The sequence below is a fragment of the Vanessa tameamea genome, chromosome 27 (assembly GCF_037043105.1).
Source record: "Vanessa tameamea isolate UH-Manoa-2023 chromosome 27, ilVanTame1 primary haplotype, whole genome shotgun sequence".
Taxonomy (NCBI): Eukaryota; Metazoa; Arthropoda; class Insecta; order Lepidoptera; family Nymphalidae; genus Vanessa; species Vanessa tameamea.
Genome location: NC_087335.1, coordinates 7,339,848 through 7,359,978, shown reverse-complemented (window position 1 = coordinate 7,359,978; position 20,131 = coordinate 7,339,848). Strand labels below are relative to the sequence as shown.

General features: G+C 35.6%; 2 protein-coding genes across 3 annotated transcripts in view; one reads left to right on the top strand and one right to left on the bottom strand.

Moving 5' to 3' along the window:
* The first annotated feature begins 3,420 nt into the window (after window positions 1-3,420).
* LOC113391961 (pro-resilin-like) lies at window positions 3,421-7,721 on the top strand. The gene is made up of 8 exons (XM_064219287.1): window positions 3,421-3,461; window positions 3,740-3,783; window positions 4,566-4,624; window positions 5,076-5,174; window positions 5,392-5,678; window positions 6,036-6,106; window positions 6,272-6,406; window positions 7,205-7,721. Exons 2-8 carry the CDS (start codon window positions 3,778-3,780, stop codon window positions 7,334-7,336), a joined length of 789 nt encoding a protein of 262 aa, XP_064075357.1. The 5' UTR covers window positions 3,421-3,461; window positions 3,740-3,777; the 3' UTR covers window positions 7,337-7,721.
* A 4,754-nt stretch (window positions 7,722-12,475) lies between these two features.
* LOC113391951 (uncharacterized) overlaps window positions 12,476-20,131 on the bottom strand; it is a 28,273-nt gene continuing 20,617 nt past the window's right edge. For both annotated transcript variants that reach the window (XM_026628107.2, XM_026628108.2), the window contains 9 exons: window positions 18,907-19,107; window positions 18,388-18,537; window positions 17,800-18,007; window positions 16,907-17,082; window positions 16,075-16,327; window positions 15,845-15,996; window positions 13,790-13,949; window positions 13,333-13,436; window positions 12,476-12,810 (listed from right to left, as the gene is read on the bottom strand). In XM_026628107.2, the coding sequence (XP_026483892.2) occupies window positions 12,729-12,810; window positions 13,333-13,436; window positions 13,790-13,949; window positions 15,845-15,996; window positions 16,075-16,327; window positions 16,907-17,082; window positions 17,800-18,007; window positions 18,388-18,537; window positions 18,907-19,107 (1,486 nt within the window). In that variant the 3' untranslated portion in view covers window positions 12,476-12,728. The remainder of the gene's footprint in view (window positions 12,811-13,332; window positions 13,437-13,789; window positions 13,950-15,844; window positions 15,997-16,074; window positions 16,328-16,906; window positions 17,083-17,799; window positions 18,008-18,387; window positions 18,538-18,906; window positions 19,108-20,131) is intronic.

The following is a 20,131-nucleotide window of genomic DNA, read 5'->3' as shown; positions in this document are numbered from 1 at the left end:
TGATGCGCTTGTCATAATAGCGGACTCGTGCGCTTACGAAATACTAGTGATGCTATCTCATTACGAGTATTTCAATACGATTAAACCTGTATTATTCGATTGGAAACATGTGGCCAGCGATACGATTTGATTTGATTGAAAGTACCTATCTAAAATTATATGTCATAGTATTAAAATCTAACTAACCGTGCCGACTTCATACGGAAACAACACTTGGAACAAAATTCTTGTTTTTTTCCGGCTAAGAAAGTTGAAATTCTCGACTTTTCTCTTTTATAATATGCATGTATTGTACACGTAAGCATTCCTCTCGAATAACTCTGTTTATTGATTGAATTCGCCTTAAAATCCGTTGCGTAGTTTAAAAGATCGAAGCGTACAGATGGAGGACGACCTTGTTTTTGGATGACAGAATTTTTCGGGCAGAAAAATTTAATATTTCTTATATTGAAATTCTTAACAATCTTCGCCGTTTCTTCTTAGGTCAGGATTTATTCTTTGTTTCACGGTAGCATGCACAAGCGATTCTGTGATGCCCCCCTGATGTGACGCAGTGCGTACCGCTAGTTTTTTAGTGGGTATTCCAGTGAGCTAGGGCGCATCTGGCGTTTTGAGCGCCGGTAAATCCCACATACCTCTTTATTTGGGAATAATGCGTAGGAGCGTTTTTCCAGCGAGAAAAAAAGGGATGTATTCTTTGTCAAACCGATCAAATAAGAATATTGCTTCAATTTTAATGTAGTACCACCGCGGAACAAACGCCTCATATATACTCATATTCGACCGTATTATTCAAGTTATTCAAGTTAGCTCATAAAAACACTTTTGAATCATCTTGTTAGAGTGTTGAATTTAATGCAAAGCCTGCGAGAAACTTTTAAACATACAAACATACGACAATTAACATAATAATTAAATTTTAAATATCTCTTTTCTCATCCCGATTTCGCACAATTTAGACATGTTAATATATAACAAAACCATATTTAGATAATTGTAATATACATTAATATAAATAATAGGGAAAACCGTCTTTGTTCAAAGCTGTAGTACTAACCGGTTTTTCCTTGCCATCATTAAACTATCGATCTTTATCGGCAGCGAAACGCATCACTAACAGCTTTATTTTCACCTTCAGTAATTGGATTTAAACGTAATTATATGGTATTATTGAAGATGTATTAATAACACATTTTTAAAATAGTTTATAAGTAGGTTATGCAATGTATATATTTTAAATATTAACTCGTAACGAGCTTTGTTGGTGAAGGTTTATTATAAATTACATGTGGAAATATATACATATATAAATGACCTTACAAATAGAAACAACTCCGTCTGTCTGTATTACTTTTATCAAATCAATTGTTTAATTCAATGAGCAAATTTATGTCTTGGGCACTCTCTTGGTAGACTTGTGTGGCTGTTTGTGTGGCCCATTCATATTATTTTCTGTCAAACCTATAACGGTTCCTTTTTATTATTAAGATACTTACTATTTAGACTAGACTAGTCTCGTTTAATTATTCATTTAAATTCACCAACACGACTAGCGACCCGCCCCGGCTTCGCACGGGTACATTGCTGCCACTAAATATAATACAGAATGCCTTACAACGTTCACAGTTTTTCATTCATTAGACAATACAAACCGCTATGTCCCTGCGTTTTAAATCTGCAATATCTTCGAAAATATTAATTTTAATTACATGCTGTAAAGGACCATATTGATATATATTAAATGCACACTGTACTTAATTGTATAAGGATTAATGCTGTATTGCTTAAATCGCTTCGAAAATAAGCCATAATATCTCGTAAAAAGTAAAGGATAAAAAATAGTTATTGTGAAGAAGAAAAAAATAGATTTTAATCGATACTTTTTTTTTAATAAATGTTTGAAGTTGCAATTTTGATTTATTTTGAAAAAATCTAAAAAACGCGATAGCTCAAAAATGGTTCACTTTTGCATCATGCAAAAGTTGTGTTAAAATTATCGCAAGTAATCACCCCTATCACCTCCTAACGGGAATACGTCGAATTACCAATAACCCTGTATATATAATTAAAAAAGCCTCGGCGGAGAGGATACAGCTTTTATAGTGGGTATTCCGGTGTACCTGGGCGCACTCGGCGTCCTGGCCAACGGCGAGTTCCAAATACGGTGTGTATTTCTTTGTAGTTATTATATTATTTTACCTCTTCCCCAAAAAAAAAATGGGTAACGTCTAGCCTAAGAAATATTGGGTTATCCTATTGTTTTCGTTATATTCCATCACTATTTTATCCTCAACAGGGATACTTTGCCCAGCCAAGGGAATGTCCCTTGGCTGGGCTTATAAATTGGCTTATAAATTAAAACTTGGGTCTTTTACTTTGTGGTAGAGCAAGCCCGTCTAGGTAGGTATCACTCATCATATATTCTACCGCCAACACCATCCTGATTGATTCTGTATAACTAAAGACACAAGGGGCATCTCAGCGCCCAAGATTCATTGCACATAATATTTTTTACAGGATCAATGCCTGCGGACAGTGACCACTTACCATTAGGTGGCCCATTTGCCATTCCTTAGCATAGCAATATATAAGTAGATAATAATTCGCTTTAAATAAGTTACAAATTACACATATAAGTAATAGTTGCATTGAAATAGATGAAGCTCGAATTACACGCATTTAACTGGATCACGACGCATCTTTAGGTGATTGTACTGCACACGCCGTGTAGTATGCTCAACCACAAAACTGTTTTAATGATAAAGGTCAGTCAAAATATTTGTAATAAGCTTTTAAAGAAGTTAGTTATCGGTGTAATTTTAAAAGTCGTTTAATAATTTTAATTTTTTTAAGTTAATAGAGTTAGATTATTATTTTTTTTAGAAGGGTCGGCTTAGGATTTTTATTTAGTTAATTTTATCTGATTCGTAAACGAATATTCAACACATAAAAAGTACATTAAAATCTTGTTTTCTGGTTCTAAAAGCGTATATGCAAGTGTAATTAAAGTCAGTAAGAAATTGTTTATACTTTTTATAGTCTTAGTTTCTATGTTGAAGGTGGACTTTCATTTTCCATTTACTTTCAGTATTTCGGTATAAACCTCTTGGTCGACAGTGAAGACAACAATTCTGAAGAAACCTACGCGAGTCAAAATATAAATTGACACATATATATACAGTACAATTTGCTCAAAAGTGGGATATTCACATATTGGTAATATTTAATTTAACCAATAATATTTGGCAAATTAATGAAATATCAATCATAGATTACAATTCCCAAAAAAAATATTAGTAGAGCATATTTACATGCGTGTCCTGGTCTTATGAGATGCGCCACAAATTTAGTGTTTAACGATTGAACAGGTATATAAGGAGGGACGGACTTACGTTAGATCATTCCAAAGCCTTCTCCTTATCAAATAAGTTCTATCAAAATCTTAGTGTTGTGTTTACAAGGTACATAATGTTGATTTAAATCTACTTGTATAAACCGACCTATAAAGGCTATATAAAGTTATTAATTATTTAACAAAAACCCGTATAAGTTAAAGTTCAAAATAATAAACTAAAAAAATTATGACATACTGACCATTGAAAAAATACGAATTTATTTGGTTTTTTATGTTAAGTCACAGAAAAAAGTATATATATTATTATAATATGTCCCTCTATAAAACAGATGAATATAGTATATTGCTAATTTAACGCTTAATAAAATATTTTGTTTATTTAAGATCATCCCACCGACTTGTCGACATCAGAAGAAATCAAAATGAAGGTAAGAAAAATATGTACCTAATTTAAATAATCACCAGGAGAGATGAGATCAGAGATAAGAACACGCGAATCTTAGACGATGTTGCGGGTTCAAACCCAGGCTACCACTGTTTTTAGCAATTTTACAGAACCATCTCAGCTTTTTTTTTCAGTATAGATATATTACGTACGCGTTCTAACCACTGGGATATCTCAGTTCATTATAATATACTAATCGCTGAAGTTTACGATTAATTTTGAGTTCATAGTTACTCTACATCATATTATTTACCGATGTAAATTATTTCCTAATTTACATAATAGTCAACAATAGTCATAAATGTTTATGTAAAACATAAACATTTATGTCACAAAGACAGTTTATGGAAGCTACGCTAACATACGGCCCCGTAGGTCGCTATACGATCTTATATAGTCTTAATAATCTTTGCCCTTAGATTATATATCTAGACAGAGTTTCGCACACAACTGAGCCAAATTTATTATCTTGGTGTGCGTGTCAACTACACTTGACTCTCGCTAAACGTCATACTACTTTACTAGTGTGCATAAACTTAGTAGCCAACTGTTGGGTCACAATATTTTATTCAACACATTCTCAGTCTCACTAAATGTTTTATAATCAAAGCGTCTAAAAATTTACTTTTATGATCCTTAGATTATCTCTTTCAAACAAACAAACTCGCCAGTTTAGCTTAGTATATATTAGTCTAGATAAATAACGACTTGCCATCGCAATATGATTTCTGGTGCAAATGTATTTAAAATGAATTCATTTTACAGATCTTCATAGTTTGTGTGTGTCTCATGGCTTCAACATTAGCGGAACCTCCAGTTAATAGGTAACTTACATATATATTATATTAGCTATGACTTTTGGAGCTTTTAGCGCTTTAAGCGCAGCATATCACGCTTGTTCTTCTAGTAACGAAACATTTGTATACAGTAACGTACTAAAAAAATACTGCATTTATTTACTTAGTATTTGTAACGAATGTTATTGGTGACATTTGTTTTTTTTTTACATTCGTATTTAATACTCTTGCACGATATATTTCGTGATACCTATATTTACTTTAATTTTATGCTAAAAACTTGAATGAATTCCCAGAAACAAGTGTAAAGTTTCAACTTAATCAGATAAAGGACGCGTGACCGCGTAGATTATACCAATTTTATTGACGTTTAATGACAATTAATCAATTAAATTAGACTTCATTTTCATTAATATAATTGTTGGTATTAATAGTTATTTCATTGTAATTATTATTCACAGTTAATGTTCCATTCCAGATACCTACCCCCACAAGGACAAAACAGAGGATCTTCACTTTCAAAAACATACGGAACCCCAAGCTTCGGTAGTCAGACGCAAAACGGAGCTGCGTTCAGGTCCTTATATAAATTATTTTAAAGAATACAGTCAATTCCTGTTTCAAGGAGTTAGTATGGTGCATTATAATGCCCCCTCTCCCCTAATTACGCGTAAAGCTTATGTTAAAAGTGGGGATGAAATAAAAGAGCCACAGATACACGATCGAAAATGCGACCTCTACATCGCTGTAGTCAAATGTATAACTTTTAAAGATTATTATTAATACCGTTTCAGGCAGCCTTCCTCTACATATGGCGCTCCATCGAGATCTCGTCCCAACTCCCAATACTTACCCCCTTCTAACCAATATGGTCTTCCTCGTTCTAATTCCCAATCACCAACAAGCCAGTACCAAGCCCCAACGAGCCAGTACCAAGCACCAACAAGCCAATATCAAACTCCATCAAATCAATACGGTTTGCCAAACCAAGGTAAAAATTTTGGCCAAGCCGGTAGTGGAATTCAATACAATGCACCCTCTCAAGAATATGGAACTCCTGCAACCGGACGTGGTAATATAGGTACTTTGTATTCTCTAAAATATAAATACAATAAATTTAATCAGAAGAACATTTTCTTTTGGTTGACATATATTATACTAGCTACCCGCCCCGGCTTCACACGGGTACAATAAGGGTATATACAATTACAACAACTCTATTGGTATACATATAAAACTTACATTGAACAATAAACATCTTTTAACATTCTTTTTTTTGTCGGCTAGAAATGTAGAAATTCTCGGTATTTCTCGAATATATTTTTAGTATCCATGTAAATATTCATCTAAGAATCACACATGTTTATTGATGAAAACCGCATTAAAATCCGTTGCATAATACGTAGAGATTTAAATGTCCATCTTAATGTTTCAACAGGAAACAACTACAACCAGCAGAGCAGACAATATCTACCACCTGGTGGTGGATACGATGACGGCAGCAACGGGGTTAGTTCTTAATCATTAATATTCGCATTAATATACTTTCTTAATCCTGAACAGTCAGACACACACACCAACACGTCGTGATTCACGTGTTTGCAATTGATTGTCAAATTATTTAATACAGATACTTAAGTAAATTATACAATATGAATTCTATACAATTCACAGGAACCAGCAAACTATAACTTCGAATATATGGTAAAGGACGCGTACTCAGGCAACGACTTCGGTCACCGGGAATCAAGACAAGGAGACAGGGCTGAGGGATTGTATTACGTTCTGCTGCCAGACGGTAGAAAACAGGTAATTAATATAATTACTGCACTGTAATTATGACCTAAAGAAGGTGACTTGACCCGACTGAATCTGAAGCTTAGAACTTTTTGGATAGGCCTATGTCCAGCAGTGGATTGTAATTGATTAATGATTATGATAATAATGATACGTTAACATTAAAATGCGATATATATATTTATTAAACTCGTTAAATATATATACAGCGTATTGATAAAGGCAGCACTATATTCAACGCGGTAATCAAAACGATCGCGTAGTCTTTAGGATCCGCATAGGTGGCCATTAGCTGGTTTTATTGGTTAGAATACCACATAGCTCGGTTGAGTTCTGGAAAAGGAAAGTACTATACGTATTTTGCGCAGGTAAATACGCAGGTTCAGCTTGTATTATATATATGTGAAAGTAACTGTCTGTTGCTCTTTCACGGCCAAACCACTGAATTTAATGAAATTTAGTGAGGAGCAAGCTTTAACTACAAGAAAGTACGTAGAGTTTTATGCCTACCAACTGACGACCACCCCTAAATCGCGAGCGAAGTTACGGGCGACAACTGTTAATCTATAAAGTCGTCAATTTATATGCCTTTCGCACATGCCTACCCTGACACTTTTTGGGAACTTACTTTTGTACATTTTGGAATGATGTTCTAAAAGCATAAATAAATTTCCATAAAAATACTAACCAGTTCCAAATGAGTTTTAAATCAGTAACGGATTCAGACTTGCGCGCTTAGCTTAATATCCTATATTCTTACATTAATAACCTTGTTTCATGCCCATAATATAAATTAACATTTGATTGTAGACCGTACAATACGAAGCCGACCAAGATGGTTACAAACCAAGAATATCGTACGAAGACACCGGAGCTCGCGCTGGCTACAATGGTAACAGCCAATCGGGCTACGACGATCAATATTCTAGCGGACCGTATTAAAATTTTGATATTTTTTTACTTATTTATTTTAAAGGTATTTATATATTACTTTTAATTAAGAATTTCGACATCACAATTATTGCTTGATATACTATGAAAGGATTTAATTAATCAAAATAATTTAATTTTCATTGTCTGTGGCGGTCCACAGATTAGTTGGTACTTTTTATTTGATGACTTGGCTATGATAATGGATTATGAACGTAATATATAGGTATTTATATACATTATATAAATATTTGTAAGGCATAGTTTTGTATTAATAAACGCAATTATTTTGCGAATAAATGAGGCCAGTAAACTAGTTACTTTATAAGAAATGTTATTTTTAGTAACATATTTTATAATTTGTAAATATTTTTTTAAATAAAAATCGCTTTTTTAATACATTTATCTTTTTATTTTAATCTGTTTCCTACGTGTACATTTTAATTTTATTTTCTTAATAACTTCCCTGATGTTGAAAGGTTGGCAATTGGTCAATAAATTTAACTTGGACTAACGATAACTTTCACATTGAACTAAAATCGAAAGCTTGATATTTACTAGTATTAGATGTTACTAATAGTGAAAAAGGTCATATTAAATAAAATGATGTTAACTTATGTAAAATATATCGTAACATCTTCATCATTTTAAATTTAAAAAAAACATAAGACTTTTTAAATATGGAAATTAATCTTTAAAAACGATCTTTCTTACTAACAATGAGATACGACTTTATAAGGGTTTAAGGTTAAATCGTGACATTCAATGAAACGGTCGAGAAATATTGATTAGATGTTTTTCCTTTGCTTTCCTAGTTACACCTGTTAAGAATATATCTAATCTTTTAAAAAGTAGTAATTGTTTATGGAATCATCTTAATATCTTTGATTGGTCGATGTCTATAATAGATTACCTTACAATAATAAATTCAAACCCCGATGTCAAATACCAGATAACCTTAGAATAGCTAACGCGTTTATCATATTGACTTGGTGGTAGGGATTTGAACCCCGCCTGGGTAGGTACCACCCACTCATTAATAGGTATTATATATATTTTATGTATTTATTTTAGTATATATGTATATTATATATATTTATTGTTATGTATATTACTGTACCCTTCCCATATATGTAAATATTATGATCCTCTGCCCAAAGGTTGCCTGGAAGAGATCGCTGCTTAGCGATAAGGCCGCCTGTTGCACCTCATGCAACTTTTGTGTAGGAAAATTGAAATTTTTAGCTTTAAGTTTGGGTGCAATAAAGAGTTAATAAATAATAAATAAATAAATATTATAGGTGTGTTCCGGTTTGAAGGGTAAGTGAGCTACTCTGACAATGTAAAACGATACCTAATAAGGATAAAAATAAAAAACAACCTATTTCACAGATTTATTACTTACAAATAAATAGTTACAATCATTTAAAGTCGGATGTACACCATGATCTATACACGGAATAGCGGGTGCCAATAGAGATGTGAGAAAGTACATTTATAATTATTATTACTGACAGCAAAATCATTTTTTCATTTATATATCTGTTTAAACTTACTATATGAGAGTAATTTGTGCTTGTTTTATCGTTGCTACATTAAATTATACAACTAAAATTTTAATAAAGAATAATTATATTACAATTGAATAAACAAATAAAAAATCATTGTTTTAAGTTTTTATTCAATATCAACATATTCTTTACAAGAATATGAAATTCGCATCTGCAAAGCGCAGCGAGTATAAAAACTTGCTAGCCGTTCCGACTTCGTCCGGTTGAAAAAATAATTTCATAAAATTCCCGATCGAAGCGCCACTTACACGGAATCAAGCCGACAGCGACACAAAGAAAAACTCATTAAAACCGGACCAAGCGTTGAGTACAGTATGATTTATACATAAACTCTATTCCAACCATAACAGGAAAAAAGCCAAATAAACAACATTTGACAGCAAATTGACGAGATATCATTGGTCGAGCTTGATTAATCTATGAAATTCACTATGGATTTGCGAAAAAATGGCGTTTTGAACGTCAACGAAACCGTTATCGGAATTTTGGAAGTAAAATTAAAGTGGAAATAAGTAGTTAAGTGTAATAGTGTTGTATTATAATTAAATATATATTAATCATAAACTCTTAGTAGTGCACAGTAGAGCTGAGCATGATATACGTAAATCTAAGGTTTGGTTGTTTCCTACTTCCATCGGAATAGGCCATAGATATTATCTACTAAATCTTTCTCCAAAACGCGCTGTCTTATGGTATAAGTTAAATATTTATCGGTTTGTAAATTTTTAGTTAGACATTACAAAACTCATCTCCTTGCTTTGTAATAGATAGGTAGGTAGCTATTATTTTATTGGTCAATATTTATTGTGTACTAACCGACTCTCATTATTTTATTGATAATTTCAACTCAACTTCATACTGATTAGAAATTTGAAAACTAATATTCTTTGTAAAAAATTAACTATGCAGAGAATAGTATATAACTACATTATTATTATTATTAACAACACAAAGTCATATAAATATAATTAATATTTGCTAATATATTCAAGAGCAATTACGTAAGTAAAAATATTGATATTGTAATCTCTCGTATTACACATTAAGGTCTTGATAACTTATTTACGAAAAAAGTTAAAAAAAAATTGTATTATCTGTCAACCATATGACAAGCTGTCAGCTTGATATTCATAATTATAATATTTTGTACTTACGAAGGAAACAAATTACATTAAATAAATAAAAAGTTACATTCTCCTAAAAATCTATAATTTTAAAGTACAAAACCAATACTATTTTAATATATAATTTCGTTAAGTCAATGCTACTTAGATACCCAAATAATATGCACACTAGCTGCCTGTTGCGACTTCGTCCAAGTGAAATAAATTTAGTAACATCTCGATTGGAGTGCCTACTGAGTCCAATCTAAATTTCGAATTTCGTCGAAAAAGCTCCAACCGTTTAGGTTTCACTTAAACACCGAAGATTTATATGTATAAAGATTAGACTGTATCTATTTTTTCCTTTGCCTGAGCATATTGTATAAAAAATAAATTATAATGCTTTTAACAGATTAATATAAATCAATATCATAATATTATATCACCGAAAACTAGCGGTACGGGAGGACAAAGGTTTTTTTAAAAAAATGATATTCAAAATAAAATATACCACAAAAATTTTGTAATGACGTCATGGAATGTCATATTAAACAATACATGACATTAGTAGTAATATTATGTTGGGATAGTATAGTACGGATGGGTATAGAAACATTGAACTAGGGATTCGTTCTAGTATACAATTTTTTTTTAGAAAATATATCTGGACACATTTATATGGTTTAATCTATTAAGATATGACTGATAGTTTAATAAAGATGGCCGACGTAAATTTACCGTTTTTTTAAATAAAAAAAAAATGTGAATATTTTATTGATAAAAATGAGTATTACAAGTATACAAAATTTATTATAAAGCGAGCCCATTCCAATCACAAGAGAAGTAAAAAGGAAATACCTTTGACACAAAAATGAACCGATATAATTGGTCCAGATCTTGAATAATCTATACACATAAAGGATCAACAAAAAAATTTGTGATTGAAATTCGTCGAAGTTGTGAAGTGGAATAGCGTTGTTTTATAAATAAATATATATTAATTAATGTTTTTTATAGTGCATAACATAGGAGAGTTATTATCAAATCGCATGAAATGTGTTAATCTGGTATTAGTTTATCTTTAACTCCTTGGATAGAATAGGCTACAGGTCAATTTACTGTCTAAAATGAGACTAAAACTGATCAAATAGTCTTATCACAATAACGTCTTCAAGATCATCAAATCAAAAGTAAAATTTACTTTACAATCACTTTCAATATAACATAAACATCGAGTAAAGAAAAATGTTATGCTATATTTATTATTAAATAAATAATAAAATAAAGTTTACATGCAATTAACATTAACTTAACTTAAATTTTATTTGGAACGAAGTACTGTCATGCTGTTAACAGTAATGTCGAAGGGAAACAGCGACATTTCCCTCTCTTTCTCTCCTTCTATATTTAAACTTATTATTGGTTATTGTACGGAATTTTTAATTAAAAAAAAATATTTCTTGACATTTTATATTGATTTAATACTTAATTTATTTTATTGTGTCTGTTATGCAATTTCGTTCCAATCGGATCCCGAGACACATCTAGTTATTTTTTTGTGATTCATTCAAAATTCAAATCGCATTGATTACAAGGAAATTTCACATTAACGATATCAAAAATCTCCACTTTTCCACTTTTTATTGTAGTTTATCACTTAACAGACGTCAATATCAGATGCAATAATATAAGCATTATTTCTTTTTTGTATATTTAAGTGTTGTAAATAAACACATTACAATATAATAATACCTTAAAATATATAGACACTTTAGTAGTTACGACTAGTTATAGTTTTGCTTGGTATTAAATAATTATTTATATTTTTTATACAAATACAAATTAAACTTACATTAATCAACAAATTATTATTAAGCGAGAGGAACAATGTTATCGAGACTTATAGATTATATACAGGATGAATTTTTCGAATATGCTTGGAAATATAACGAAAAATATGTATAAGAAATAACAATATGCACTTAAATAGATTCTTGGGTTTTCATTAACGTATAGAACTGTATAATATCATTTAAATTGCAATAGTTCGGGTAAAATTAATATTTTATCATGAGATATTTTAACCAATGAGATTCATGAAAGCATATTGAGAGGCCCTGGGTGGTTGAAAATTAAGATATATAATTTTTTATGTATATTTAAAAAATATATATTGTAATAAAATCCGGATATGAGCCGAGTTGGCCAAGTGGTTAGATCGATGATGGCGGGTTCAATCCCAAGCAAGCATCGCAGAATTTTCATGTGTTTATAAACCACGCAATACAGGTGGTGCAATATTTAAGGCCCAACAGATATTCATATGATTCTGTGTTCCGGTTCAAATGGTCAGCGACCCAGGATAATTACAGACATTTTAGATCATAGTTTCAGAAGTATATTTAACACTTGTGTCAATGAATGATGATAACCACTTACCAAATGTATGATTTATGCTACATAAAAAAAACACAATATTTTTCTATTATTGTCCTTGAAAAATTCATCCTATATAATGTAGTTTGTTTTTGGTTTATATCTTAAAATAATAACAATGTTTTCATGTGTACCTTATAAATTAAAAAAAAATACAAACAAAAATAATCAAAGAGCGCATTAACTTAAAACTTAATGGTGATTAAAGTTTACGAAATAAATCTACACGAGTTAAAACATGTAAAGCGGTACCCAGACATGCGAATTTGCATCTTAGCAGGTCTTACTGCAGCGTTACTGTATATGGTCGCGGCAGTAACAATACTTGTTGAGGTGCGGGTGTGTCGCGCTTATACAGTCCGGCTCGTTGCTATAACTGGAATAAATATAAAATTTCATTATTACTATATCCTTCCTAATATTATAAATACAAAAACTTTTGCACGTGGCGACGAATGAATAAATATGTTCAATTATTAATGAGATTTTTTAAATTTGATATATTTACAATAGAACAAAACAGTTTTTATTTTATTTATTGTACATTTTACCGTACGTATGTATACGTTTTCAATGTGTGCATTAATGGTATGGTTTTTTTTGTATCGTGTTTATAGTAGTGCTGTTGGCCCTTCTGGCCTTTACGCGTCACCGGACGTTGGGTACGAGTACTAGATTCAGCCGTTTGTAGTTTAAGCCCTTTCGTGCTCTAGAGTAACGTTCTTCATGAGGGTGTCTCCTATGAGATCGCACCTCGGCTCAGAACGTAGTCGGTGCGGGAAGGTATGTGAATACTGTATTTTTTATATTTTTAAATCAATCTCAAAAGTACGATCCAATCTTCAACCCAAGTCTATATTATATAAAGTTATAAAACAAATGATTTAAGAAAACTCACGCGTTCGTCCGCGATATATCCCTGGTGTTGATTTCATATCTATCTTCCTTCACGACGTACGACATCGACGCTTCGTATACACCGTGACCTGGGCCCACTTCAATCTGGAATAATATATTATATTTTACATAAAAATGTACATAGCCAACTATATAATTAATACAATAAAATTAATATAATAAAATTTCGTATATGAATTATTTGTTTATGTATTGTTTCGATAAATGTGGTTATTTTTATTGAAGACTTGTACGCACATGCGTGCTTACGTGCGTGTGATTGTCAGAAAGTTTATACAAAGATTAATTAGAATATATTACTATGAAAATTTTTATTAATGGTGAAACAAAAACATGTCTACAGTTACTATTTAATCCAATTATTTCTTACCGTGAAGATATGGCTAACTTTTTATATCATATAATCTTTAATTTATAATAGATTATGCCGAACTCACCTTAACTTGGTAGTTCTCCCTTTCCTGCTTGACCCGGGCACCGAACCTGCCCACGTACCCGTCCGTGTCCTTCGCCTCCACAAACGTAAGCACGCCGTTGTTGGCGACCTGCTTCATCACCCACGGCACTGACTTGAGAGTGCGAGCGACGCACTTAGACCTAAAAAAATGTAAGAGATTAATACAGCTGCGTTTGAATTATATTACAGAAGTTTGAAAAATTATGTTCTCGTTTATGCATTTGTGTGTGTGTGTTGCGAGTTGATGTGCTGCAGCGGGGCGGGTGGGTGCTCACCGCGTGGTGTCGGTGAGCGCGTTGATGTGCTGCAGCAGGGCGGGTGGGTGCTCACCGCGTGGTGTCGGTGAGCGCGTTGATGTGCTGCAGCAGGGCGGGTGGGTGCTCACCGCGTGGTGTCGGTGAGCGCGTTGATGTGCTGCAGCAGGGCGGGTGGGTGCTCACCGCGTGGTGTCGGTGAGCGCGTTGATGTGCTGCAGCAGGGCGGGTGGGTGCTCACCGCGTGGTGTCGGTGAGCGCGTTGATGTGCTGCAGCAGGGCGGGTGGGTGCTCACCGCGTGGTGTCGGTGAGCGCGTTGATGTGCTGCAGCAGGGCGGGTGGGTGCTCACCGCGTGGTGTCGGTGAGCGCGTTGATGTGCTGCAGCGGGGCGGGTGGGTGCTCACCGCGTGGTGTCGGTGAGCGCGTTGATGTGCTGCAGCGGGGCGGGTGTGTGCTCACCGCGTGGTGTCGGTGAGCGAGTTGATGTGCTGCAGCAGGGCGGGTGGGTGCTCACCGCGTGGTGTCGGTGAGCGCGTTGATGTGCTGCAGCAGGGCGGGTGGGTGCTCACCGCGTGGTGTCGGTGAGCGCGTTGATGTGCTGCAGCAGGGCGGGTGGGTGCTCACCGCGTGGTGTCGGTGAGCGCGTTGATGTGCTGCAGCAGGGCGGGTGGGTGCTCACCGCGTGGTGTCGGTGAGCGCGTTGATGTGCTGCAGCAGGGCGGGTGGGTGCTCACCGCGTGGTGTCGGTGAGCGCGTTGATGTGCTGCAGCAGGGCGGGTGGGTGCTCACCGCGTGGTGTCGGTGAGCGCGTTGATGTGCTGCAGCAGGGCGGGTGGGTGCTCACCGCGTGGTGTCGGTGAGCGCGTTGATGTGCTGCAGCAGGGCGGGTGGGTGCTCACCGCGTGGTGTCGGTGAGCGCGTTGATGTGCTGCAGCAGGGCGGGTGGGTGCTCACCGCGTGGTGTCGGTGAGCGCGTTGATGTGCTGCAGCAGGGCGGGTGGGTGCTCACCGCGTGGTGTCGGTGAGCGCGTTGATGTGCTGCAGCAGGGCGGGTGGGTGCTCACCGCGTGGTGTCGGTGAGCGCGTTGATGTGCTGCAGCAGGGCGGGTGGGTGCTCACCGCGTGGTGTCGGTGAGCGCGTTGATGTGCTGCAGCAGGGCGGGTGGGTGCTCACCGCGTGGTGTCGGTGAGCGCGTTGATGTGCTGCAGCAGGGCGGGTGGGTGCTCACCGCGTGGTGTCGGTGAGCGCGTTGATGTGCTGCAGCAGGGCGGGTGGGTGCTCACCGCGTGGTGTCGGTGAGCGCGTTGATGTGCTGCAGCAGGGCGGGTGGGTGCTCACCGCGTGGTGTCGGTGAGCGCGTTGATGTGCTGCAGCAGGGCGGGTGGGTGCTCACCGCGTGGTGTCGGTGAGCGCGTTGATGTGCTGCAGCAGGGCGGGTGGGTGCTCACCGCGTGGTGTCGGTGAGCGCGTTGATGTGCTGCAGCAGGGCGGGTGGGTGCTCACCGCGTGGTGTCGGTGAGCGCGTTGATGTGCTGCAGCAGGGCGGGTGGGTGCTCACCGCGTGGTGTCGGTGAGCGCGTTGATGTGCTGCAGCAGGGCGGGTGGGTGCTCACCGCGTGGTGTCGGTGAGCGCGTTGATGTGCTGCAGCAGGGCGGGTGGGTGCTCACCGCGTGGTGTCGGTGAGCGCGTTGATGTGCTGCAGCAGGGCGGGTGGGTGCTCACCGCGTGGTGTCGGTGAGCGCGTTGATGTGCTGCAGCAGGGCGGGTGGGTGCTCACCGCGTGGTGTCGGTGAGCGCGTTGATGTGCTGCAGCAGGGCGCGCGCGGCGGCCGCGTGTCGCTCGCTGCGCGGCGGGACGGCCTCCCACGAGACGCACGAGCACCAGTGCGGCTCCACCCCCGCCTCGCTGCACGACCGATTCTGTGTTATCTGGAAAATATATGGCGAACGTAATGAGTCATTTTTAAGTATAGATAAGATAATATAGATATGAAATGTTTCACTTACAGGTTCTAGAAGACTGAGCCCTCTCGTCAAATCTGCGCCAGAAACCTTGTATGGATTCCAATATTTCCTCAAATCCAGAACATCCAGCACCGTCGCGTGTATGTCATGGGGGGTTGTCAGTACTTCTGCATTGTTTTCAAGGTTTTCCTGAATTTTTGAATGCCTTATTCTCAGAGAGTCCGGCAATCTAATCGCCATTAAAGGTAATCTCTCTTCGAGCTTCCCTTGGAGGGTATCACGTACTTTTGCGTATCTAAAAATGTACTTTGTGATAGAACTTTGTGCACATTTGCCTGGGTAGGTACAACCCAAACATCATATTTTCTACCGCCAAACAGCAAAACTTAGTATTGTTGTTTCGATTTAAAGATATAATGTTACTGTTAATGCACATGGAACATAAAATCTTGGTTAATATTTCTTACAACATGAGCGTTACAGGTGACCAATTCCAAAAACAGCCAACTAAATTGTATATTCTCTAAAGTATAACATTTTTGGAAGGTTGGACAGATAAGAGTTGGAAATGTGGTGTTTGGAGATGATATGAGGTTAACAAAACGATGGATTAGAGAATTGACAAGGATGTCGTTGATGGTATAAATTGGGTGGAAAAAATAATTCAAACAGGATACCAAAGTTTTAACTTAATATCAAATAATATATTTGTGGCCTTACACCCGATTTCTGTATTTAAGCAATCTTTATGGAACATTAATAAGCATGCTATTTTGAATGTTAGGGACAATTTTGTCACAGGAAACAAAAACGAACCGTTATTAAAATACACGGTCAGTAATTAAACCGTACTCTAATAGTTTTTATAACTCACCTAGGTCCATGGTCGCCCATGACCATCAGCAATGTATCCTTCCCCATTCCCGATTTCAGGAAGTTAATGAGGAAGTCGGCTGTATCGTCATCAGCGGTTGATATCATGTTGAAGTCATCATGAGTTATGTCAGCTATAAAGGTGAAACAATATCGTTTACCATCAAGACGTAGAAACTGGAAAGAGAAATTAATTTAAAATAAAAAAGATTGAATTTATTATTATTAATTATTAAAAGCTTATAGGGAAATTAACAAATATAACCAAGTTGTTACCAATTCGCATAGCCTTTGAGCTATCTTTACTACTTATCACTGCATGCATACATACATACATAAATAATTGTATTTAACTATCGTGACTATATTTTTAAATGTTGAAAAAGATTAATTAATGAGTTTCTTGCCGGTTCTTTTCGGTAGAATCTACATTCCGAACTGGTGGTAGCTTCACGTAATATAGTTTGTTAAATGACGATTCAAAAGTGTTTGTAAAAGCCTAGCCCAGATTTTTGATTTTAAAGTTGTCTAGCAGTAGATGTACCTGATGGTAGTGTTTAAATATTGACGATTAAAAACGCTTTATTGTAAATTTTACTTGCATAAAATACATTTGATTTGATTTTGATTTGATGATTGGCACTACCTATTTACCTACCAAGATCATTACTTTTGGCATAAGGTTTGGTAAGGTAAAAATATTATCGGGATCATTTTGGTTATAACGATAAAAAACGGTTATTTTGTAAATTTAGACCAACTAAGAGTCCTTAAACACAAACATCTAGTTTAAGTTCAGGTTATGTCCTAAAACCTAGACCTTAACTTATGAAAGTTCTGTAGTCAACATCACTAATTATCTAACTTCTTACTCTCAGTAAAGGTCATAAATACCTGATCAGTGATATTAAGCATTACTTTATATTGTGGCGTGTCTCCCACGCAGTATTTGATCTTGTTGCTCATCCATTTCTTACCGCTATGAGATTCTTCGAGATAAAACGCTCTGAGATAATGATCTGCGGGCTGGTGCTGGAAACCGTTGAAGCGGTACTGAAAGGTGCCGATCCAGGGCATATCTTCGAAATACGCTGTACGATACCTAAAAAATCAAGACTGAAAATGTATGATGTTTCACCTATTTTTGTGGAACTTGGGCGAAAAACTCATTAAATAATTTTATTAAAATAATATTATTTGTAAAACACTTAATTGTAATACTGATACTTCTTAATTTTTAAGTAAGAAACATTTGCAATTGTAATATCTTTATTCTATGAATTGAGATTTGTACAAGAATTGAAATCTTGTGCTAATCAATAAAAACATTAATAGATAATAAATCATTTAATATCACGCACTAAGTATTACGACCATCAATATATTTAAAGAGTACCTCTTAACTATTAATATTAACATCTTAAAAGTTCACAACAAATTCATGACAAATCAAATATAAAGTTATATAACGACAAGACTTACCCATCTTCTTTTAGTTTTTTAAATATAAAAGGCATTGAATCTAAAGTTGCATTGTTCATCTTCCTCCTAACATCCGGTAGTTCCAATTCGGTTTTACCGGTTAATATCGGAAATAAGGCAGCCGGTGTACCGTCGCCAACTATGTTGTAACTGTAAGAGTCAATAATATATGTAATGAATTATATTGGTTCCAAAATAGACCCCTGTGGTAGCTCAAATTTAATATATACAAGTTCGGCATATTTGTTAACTCATACAAAAATTAAATATTGTAATCGGAATTATGTTATTTGGACAAGACAGAAAATAAATCTTCTTTCTTATGATATTTATCTTCTTTGTAGTGTGTAATCCGTTGATTTGCTATAAAGACTGCATTATAAGGGATAAGAAGTGATTCAACATCAAGCACGATGTGTGAAAAATCACGATGGATAGAAATCAATAGAACGTTATATTAAAACCAATAATCCACACACCGAAACCAATATCTTGTACAGTATTAGCTATAAAACTTACCCATTCAACACGGTGGCTTCAAGTTTTTCTGTCAAAATCTTATAACTCTTCGGCATACGCCTGATGAAACCATTCTTGGAAGTCGAATCGAATCCAAGGATGAGAACGTTGAATGAATCTTCCCTGCCTGGTGGAGGTTTCTTCGGATGGACCGAGGAGCGAAATCCAAGACTATGACCTATCCATTTTGATGGTAGAATACTGAAATTTAATCTCTGCAATGATTATCTTAGAATCTATATGCATATTTGTATGTATAAGTTCATCACTTTTTCTTTTAAATTCAATTATTTTCAAACATCCATATATTATTTCCTGCACTAAGGTCAGCTTCTACAGAAAGCTAGCTAGTTAAGTGTTCAATATTTTTAAATATTATAATCAGTATAACCAGTGTACAACCCACTGTTGTACAAAAGCTGGTTTTCTTTAACATTTACGGAGAAGTTCGATTAGTCCAAGTTAGTGATTGTATAGAGTTATATCTTACAAACAATGCTTGCGATATTTTACATCAACACAAATTACAAGATATAGAATAAACACAAATTTAAAACATGGAATCGGTTAGGATCACGTGGCCATCATCGGTTAATCAAGCAACGTATGAAAATTGTAAATAGAAATACAACAATCGATTAAAACATCTAACCTCAGGTTTTTCCTGTTTGTCGTTTTATCTGACGTCTTTGTTTATTTCAAACATAGCAAAGAGATAATAAAATCGTAGATAATATCTAATATAACATACATAACGTTACACAAAATCCATACGTATGAATACATTTAAATTTTCCGACCTCCGTGGTCGAGTAGTGTGTACACCGGTTTTCATGGGTACGCCACTCCGAGGTCCTGGGTTCGATTCCCGGCCGAGTCGATGTAGAAAAAGTTCATTAGTTTTCTATATTGTCTTGGGTCTGGGTGTATGTGGTACCGTCGTTACTTCTGATTTTCCATAACACAAGTGCTTTAGCTACTTACATTGGGATCAGTGTAATGTATGTGATGTTGTCCAATATTTATTTTATTTATTTATTTATTTATTTTGGTTCAAAGCACAATGGAACAGCGTGATGATATACGCTCCAAATCTTCTCCTTAAAGAAGAGAAATCCTTAGCCCGGCGTTAGGACATTTACAAACTGTTACTTTAACTTCCTCTTCTAGCTTCTATGAGTGACAGGAAATGGTAAATTTTCCGCCCAAGGGATCAAATTTGCCA

Coding starts and splice junctions, on each gene's coding strand:
- LOC113391961 (XM_064219287.1), top strand. Junction 6,107..6,271: donor ACGATGACGGCAGCAACGGG/GTTAGTTCTTAA, acceptor TACAATTCACAG/GAACCAGCAAACTATAACTT. Junction 6,407..7,204: donor TGCCAGACGGTAGAAAACAG/GTAATTAATATA, acceptor ATTTGATTGTAG/ACCGTACAATACGAAGCCGA.